The 8,145-nt window shown below is 35.8% G+C and overlaps 1 protein-coding gene across 4 annotated transcripts in view; it reads right to left on the minus strand.

The window, feature by feature from the left end:
* The window catches only part of GRIK2 (glutamate ionotropic receptor kainate type subunit 2), a 358,302-nt gene that overhangs the window by 71,695 nt on the left and 278,462 nt on the right, over positions 1-8,145 (minus strand). For 3 of the 4 annotated variants that reach the window (XM_051614110.1, XM_051614109.1, XM_051614114.1), the window contains one exon: positions 7,767-7,984. The exons of the other annotated variant lie outside the window; for it this stretch is intronic. In XM_051614110.1, coding sequence (XP_051470070.1) covers positions 7,767-7,984 — 218 coding nt within the window. The remainder of the gene's footprint in view (positions 1-7,766; positions 7,985-8,145) is intronic. 4 annotated transcript variants of the gene reach the window in all.

Consider the following 8,145-nt stretch of genomic DNA (forward strand, 5'->3'; position numbering starts at 1 on the left):
TTGTTTTCAGACTCATAGTTTTAAAAGTTCTCAATTTTCTAAACAAACCTTAACTCTGAAATGTGTCATGCACATAGAATGCTGGTTGCAGTTGAAGGATTCTCTGTGATCTAGTTCAGTTGCCTTTCTCACCTTGCTCATGATCTACAAACATCATGATTAAAAAAAACTACACATGCAAAGACAAGAGAAAAGGAAAGTGTTCTTGGCCTGCCTCTTGGGGTAAAGCAGCAAGAGAAAGAGAGAAATATGTTGAAGCTAAGTAACAATTAGGTTATTCCTTTCTAAGGATCCTCACAACTAAATCTATGATCAGAACACAGAGGTCAGTCATTCTCTTACAGCTGATGCTGTCAGCAGTCCCATTAAAGACCCTGAAGAGGTCAGAAAGTGAAGCACATCAGGTGAGAGAAAGGAAACATAATGGCTTACCAGTTAAGACAAAAGCTACAATAATGCATAAGGAAAACACATATTCTGGAAGTATCAGCAATTACACTGCTGTTGTTTTCTCATCTTCACACCTCCAGATTTCTAGGTAACAGAATTCATGTCCCAAAGGGTGTGCTAAGATCACCCTGCCATGGAAAGGAACACCCTCTACTCACCTCTCAGCAGTCCTGGCATTCTAGCTGCCAGAACAGCTTTCTTCACAACTGAAAAATAAATACACAACAATAACAAACCAATTCATTTTCAGCTGGATCAGAAAGCTAGACTGACTCTTGCCACAGCCCTGTGATATGTAGAGCCAACAGAGCTTGAGGCTGAAGGCAGGACAAGAGAGTGGGCTACTCACAGATAGACTGCTTTTAGTTGATCCCAAAATGACACAGCAAGAAAGCTGTTGAGAGGTATGACCAAAAGCAATTTGTAGTGATTAAATAATGATTAAACTCCATCAGACTTAGTAGAAATTCTTGTGCTTTGCTGGTAAAAAAAAAATGACATAATTTAGGACTCAAAATGTGGTCAGGATAAAATTTGTATATCATATAATGTATGTAATATTTGTATATCAGCAAGCTTGTCAAATATACAGTAAATTAGTAATTTTATTTTCCTTATTTCTTGTATCCTGTATTTCTATCCAAGTGAAAATGAGATCTTGCCATATTTTCCTGAACTTTATACACTGAAAAGTATCAGCTTTATTTAGACAAACTGCATCATGTATTTACAGTATGGATTAGTAATGTATATGTACTAATTAATGCATATTGTGGGTGGCTGAAATTTTGAAAAATAATACAAATGTCAGCTTCTTGCTGATATATTCATCTTAGCTCTACAGTGTGAAATACTTATGAAAAAAGAAAGTGCAATCAGGCCATAGGTTACATAGTTTAGTTCACCTGAGAGTTTTGTGAGGAGATGAGCACAAAACTTTTTCCCCTATGAATATTTGGGGTAATGCAGAAACATGCTGAGATATGGAAAATACTTGATCCAAAGATGAAGATAGTTTCTCTGTTATGTCCTTTTTTTACTTTTTTAAAAAATAACTACTGGGGACCCCATTCATATATTAGGTATTTAATTCAATATTTTAATTATTGTGAATGACTGATCTTGTTTTCACTGGAAAGTTATGAATATTTATTTGAGAGGACCCTGAAAACCATTTGTATGTGTTTCATCAGTTTCTAAGTGCTGTAGCTGAAGACGGGTATAACTGATAAATAAGAATGCTGTTATTTTGGAGTATAATTAGTCATGAACATTACATTATCCAGTAGCTTATTACGAGTGCTAACTGTCTGGTTATAAGGCTTAATGCAGTACACATTTCTGTAGAAATTTAAAGTTAAGGGGTCCTTGTGTTCATCTATTTTAGCCCATAATGTAGAAACAGGAAAAAAAGGAATAAGGAATGAGGAATGGGGGGAATGGGGAAAGGGAAAGGAAAAGCATGGAGAAATGCAAAGGTGGAAAGGTAATAGAGTTCTACCAGATTCCATCTATTTCTAGGTTCATGCCTCTGCACTGAGATGCAACAAGCAACTGAACACACATACTTATTTACTGAAGGAACAGTGACGGCTCTGATAACCCCAGAGGAGGGGGAAGGGTCAAGACAGGATGAAACCATTTACCTAAAGGATTAGAATGAGGCTCTTTATGTGAATAACTTCTACTTCCTGCTCTCAGGTTCAAAAGAAAGACAGTTCACCTCAAACTGAACGTGTTTCTGTGGTACTGTTACCAACTATTTTATAAGCATTATCCAGGTCAGCACACAGAGCCTGGGACTCAAAAATTGTTCTCCATTTGTCACTGCCAGTCAGTGGATATTCGAGAAGCTCAGATGTGGTGTTTCTTTCTTTCTTTCTTTAACTTTCAACAATTCCACCAAATAATTTCTATGCACTTCTAAACTTCATAATGTTTTATTTGCAGCATTCAACTAAAGGTATATGTGTGCATGCCCATGTATAAAGTTTAGTACATGCACGCATATTTGTTCAACGTTTTTTGCCTACAGCAATGTTCAAACTCAGGTATGAAAAACCCACTGAAGTTATACTGGCTTTATACATGTCAATGCCAACATCACTCATGACAAATTAATGACATTCATACCTCTGTTTCTGCTCCTAATCTTTCATTTATGTCAGGGGGTCTGTCACTTGTACTTGCACTGCAACTCCTTTCAGCCTTAGGAGGATATTTCTGAGATTTTGCAATGGATAGGTAGGGCTTCATGGTATTTCCTTCAACAATAGGTTGAGAATTTGGAAGAGGAAGATAAACACTACGTGCTGAATTGCTGCACCACAACATTTCCTGAGGGAGTTATTAACAAAATGGTTAGGGTAAATTGGGTTGTTCTGGGGAACTGGAAAGAGTCAACAGCATGGATCTTTGTGGAGACAAAGAAGTGCAGCAAGAAATTGAGGATATTGTCCAAAGTAAATCTGGAGTTTAAAAAGCCGATCTTGAAGAATAAAAGGAAAGAAACTGGCAAAAGTAAATGATAAGTAGAACAGTCTATCAGATAATTCTAAAGTGTGCAACTCAGTTTTCCTGAATTTGTCCCTGCTCTTCACCAAGTGACCTTGAAAATGATACATTCCCTTTAAGTGCTCAGGTTCCTTATCAGCAAAACAAGGATATAAAATACGTGACTCTGATAGTGAGCTGAAAGACCTTTAATTTTTGATCCATAAGTAGTGACACTAATCTACTGCTATTAAAGAATGAGAAATTACTTTGATTTTTACTATTTGGTATGCAAATGCATAGTACTCATAACTGAGAATAGTTCCGTTGTGTATGGCACTGTACAAAAGCACAGAAAGAAAAAAGTTTGAACACCGAAAGGTACATCCATGAAAAATTATGAGACAAATAAAGCTACACAGCAACTTCACAAACAACCCACGCTTAAAATTGTAGACCACATATAAACCCATGTGCCATAGTAGTTTCTTTGTGCTTGAGGATGAGCAACTGTCGTCCAAATAGAAGCAGGGTGGAATTAACTTTGTTCTTAATTTCAGAACTGTTATTTGGCAAGAAAACAGACACTGGCTTTTTGACAAACATAGACTGAGAGACCACAGATATTGCAGGTAATGAGGCTTCAAGAGGCCTTCCAGTACTTCAAAGGGGCTCCAGGACAGCTGGAGAGGGGCTTTTCATCAGAGAAGATACTGATAGGACAAGGGGTAATGGTTTTAAACTGAGAGAGGGGAGATTTAGGTTAGATATTAGGAAGAAATTCTTCGCTATAAGGGTGGTAAGGAACTGGAATAGGTTGTCCAGGGAGGTTGTTGATGATCCATCCCTGGAGGTTTTTAAGGCCAAGTTGGATGAGGTTTTGTGCAACCTGATCTAGTGGTAGAGTTCCCTATTCATGACAGGGGGCTTGGAACATGATAATTTTTAAGGTCCCTTCCAACCTTAATGATTCTATGATTCTATGTTACTCAGATCACGAGGAAGCATGCAAGATCTGGAGGACTTAATAAATTTCTGAGACAGCATTCTTCTTTCTTATTGAAGCTATTTCACAAGGATGTTGGAATCACATGGGTAAGAGGATTTTCAACATCTATCCCCTGTGTGCTCCAACTTCAGCAGATTTTGATTTAGCAGTTAGTCTGATCCTCATTTGGGTTCCTCCTCTTTTGCAATAACATCACACAGGTTTGGCTGAGTTCCAACTTTTTTTTAAATAAATAATTCAATAGTCTGCTATATAGATAATTTATGCAGAAAATACTTTCAGTCTTATGGGCAGCTACGATGCCACACTGTGATTGGAACTAATAACTATTACCAAGACACAATAATTTCATTTAACATCAGGAAACCATCTGGTGCCTTCTTTTCTTTTTGTTTAACATGCTGTCACTGTTTTACTCAATACGCTTTCATTAAAACAAGACAAAGCAGCTAAAGAAAAACACACACACAGATGATCAGTTCATACTCCCTATCATCTTTCTGCAACCTCCCCCGGAAGTCATAGTCTAATCGATTTTTGAAGTAGGAGGGGAATTCTAAAATCTCATCTGACCTCCTATATAATTAAGGCAAGCTATTTCATGTTGTATCTCTTTTCCTCACAATGGTTGCATGTGATAGATGAATCCAGCCCTTTCCTAAATAAACTGCTCCGGTGGTTAATTACTCTTAAAAATATGTTCCTTATTTCTAGTCTGAATTTGCCTAAATTCAGCTTTGAAACATTGGATGTCATTATGCCTTTTTTTTTTGCTAGATTAAACAGTCATCTGCTGTCAAAAAGTCTCATTCCCATTAAGGCATTTACAGACTGTGATCAAGTCACCTTTTAACCTTCTCTTCAGCAGATTAAACAGATTTCCTTTAGCCTCTAACTATAATGCTTATTTCCAGATCTGCAGTAATTCTTTCACCATTGATGAATTCTTTCCATTTTAAACATATTTTCTAAGTGTGGTCACCAGAATAGGACAGAACAATTTTTATCATTCTCCTAATGCCATATAAAAAGGCAGTGTTACTTCCTACTTCATACTCACTTCTCTATATGTATCAGAGAACATAATACATACCATTAAAAACCTTTCCTTAGCTTACTGATTAAACAGAAAGTATTCTGAAAATAATTTAAAATGTTAATATTTATCCTTTTTTACACACAAAGTGGAAAATATACACAAACTCTTCTGCCTTTTCTGTACTATCTATACTTTTTTTATTACCTATATCCAGTATAATTTCTGTCACTTAACATGTTTTTCTGATAGTTTTTGTCTTCTTTTATCAGTTTCATGTTCTTAAGTGCTTTTTATATTATTATTTGGCAGTAGTATCTATGAGTCTTTCAGCTGTAGTAGTACTTTTTCAGTCAATTTCACTTACAGTCTTAATTTAATTTTTTTTTTTTTTTGCATTTTCTTTTTCTTCACACAAGTAAATTACATTCCTGAAGCAATTTGCTCATACAAAACAAAGTATATTTCACAACCATATAAATACTATGTTGACCAGACTGATAGTATTCAATTTTCTGATAACTTAACCTCATTAAGTGAAAAATAGCTAATTTTACCAGAAAGTTTACTCTAACAGATTGACTGTATGTAAATGTTTTGGTTTATCTTTAATGGAATATATATTTAATTAGATTGTATTCCTTACACAGGTATCTCTAATGAAGAGTGTTTACATCAAGCAAACTGTAATTTTCAGCTGGAAGTTGCTTTGGACACTGAATGAATCAAATGAGTTTATACTGTTCCCATTTCCTTTTTGTTGTTTGGGGTTTTTTTTTTGAACACCTTTTTTACCACTTACTAACCATGATCTCTTCACATGTAAAGTCCAAAAAATGTTTGTTCAGCTGAATAAAACTGGATTTGACCTAAAACATATCAACTGCATGAAGAAATTTTGTGGTTTGTTCTGATTTTTCTTTTCATTCATAGTGAAGGTGAATTTGTTAACGTACTAAAAGCAAAACCACGTTGTGTGGTCTGACACCATAAATCTGTTGTGTATAAGTCTAGATTATTTCAACTGCAAAAAAAATCTTCTGTGCAAGACGTGGAACTGCTATTGCATTAGAAGGAAAGTAATCTCTATTTCTTGGATACAATATACTACGTAAACACAAAATATATTTTCATAAATAAAACCAGTAGAAGAAAGAGAGCGGAAGGAATGAAGTGGGCAGAAAAGGGAGCAGTACATTAATATGCAGATGGGGAAAACATCCAGAAAAAGAGAAATAGTCTCTGTGTACTTGAAAATCCCACAGACTAGGTGCAAGCAAAAATGGAAAAAGAGCGAATAAATGAGAAAATAAAGGGTGGGGAGAAAGAAAACTAAAAGTTAAGAAGATGCAGACAAAAGTGCTGCTAGAAACCGGAAGGCACTGTTAATTTAAACTTGCTTCCTAATATTTTAGAGTCCACAGTTCAAATTTGAAAGACAAGAAGTTCAGAGCTTTCTGCCAGACAAAAATAAAATTAAAGCCCTGTAGTGTTTTTCTGGTAAATAAATAGATACCTTGTTTCATCTCTTTATGTCCCAAGACTTCAATAATTTTGACTCTTATAAAACCTCACTCTTTAAACTTTCCGTGTTGCTATTTTGAAGAGCTTCATCTATTTCCTGACATCAAGACCTCTGATTACTTACTTTTATTAACTTCATCATTTTCGTTTCCAGCAAGTATTCCAGGGTACATAGTCAGACCCCTCCCAAAGTATGTTTTAAGTTAAGCAGCCTGAAACATTCTGACATACTGAAGTTGAATTGTTGTTTATCTCCAAGCAGAAGCTGAAAGCCCTATAAGTATTCTGAAAATTTAAAACTATGTATACACTTCAATTGGCTCCAAGTACATAAGATTAAATAGTGACTATTTGGCCTAGATAGCTAAACATTTTTTTTACTCTCTGAATCTGACAAAATGAACTAAGCACACATTCTTCAGTTTCTGCCCCAGTTTATGAGTTACAACTGGACCTCAGTTTGTCCGATTTCAAATGCCAATGTAACAGCGACTTCAAAGCTTTAGGCAACAGCATAACAACTCATAAAACCATAATATACTAGCTAAAGTGTTCAAAACATGCCAAAGATCAGAGAAATATTGTTAAGCACCTCTCTCTTTGGAAGATCCAAGACACCTCTGTGCTATCAAACACAATGAGTTATACAACAAACCATCCCCTCTCCCTTCAAGCATAATTTTCACTAATTTAAGCCTATTTAGATGCCTGATGAAGCTAAGATTTCTCTCCAATCCAGCAGTATATTGCATTGTATTTCAAATTGAACGATCTTAATAAGAGGTTAAAAGAATAGAAAAAAAAAAAAGACAAAAAAAAAGACTGTGCTTTTTATATGGACCCCAAATTTCATTCAAGTTTCTCAAAATATTAAGTTCAAAAGGTTTTTCTCAGTCCTTAGTGCAGACCAGTTGCTTGAACAAGACTATAATTAAGTATGTTATTGAACTCATACTCTTAATTCCTTATAAAAAAAAATAACATTAATTCTTTTACAAGGCTATAGATCTGTCTGAGCAAAGTGTTCAGACCTCTTCACCTACTCCACTGCTATAATTTCAATCATCAAAGAAACTTTGATTTCCCATGAGTGATTTAGCATTAGCTTACTTTGCTGTCTTGGAAAACCTCATAAAAGTGATTTTCATTTGCTTTCGAAAGCAGTGGGAATAAGTGTTCCCCAGCAAGATGCACCAGCTTTCTCCCCCAGACAATCAGGATACAGGTTCTTCTCAAACAGAACATAAACCTTACCTTGAAGAAAGTCATGGTGGCTCCATCTTCAACTGCCCCATACTCTATCTTTGTCTGCTTGGCCAAGTCATCAGCAGAATCGATAGGGGATTCCATGCGTTCCACTGTCAGAAAGGCGGCTAAGTTAGCAGTGTACGAGGAAATGATGATAAGTGTGAAAAACCACCAAATGCCTCCCACTATCCTGGTGGAGAGGGCTTTGGGCATGAGCTCAGAACCTAACGAAAACCAGGGGAGAAAGGTGAAACCAATGCACAGAAAAAAATTAATAAGTGTTCAGCACTTTTTGCCACAGTGGAGAGATGGAATCACTGTGCAAAAGAACCTTTAAGCCACAGGCCTACATGTACTGCTTGTACAAACACACACAACTGAAATG

Source organism: Apus apus, chromosome 3 (assembly GCF_020740795.1).
Source record: "Apus apus isolate bApuApu2 chromosome 3, bApuApu2.pri.cur, whole genome shotgun sequence".
In the NCBI taxonomy this organism is placed as follows: domain Eukaryota; kingdom Metazoa; phylum Chordata; class Aves; order Apodiformes; family Apodidae; genus Apus; species Apus apus.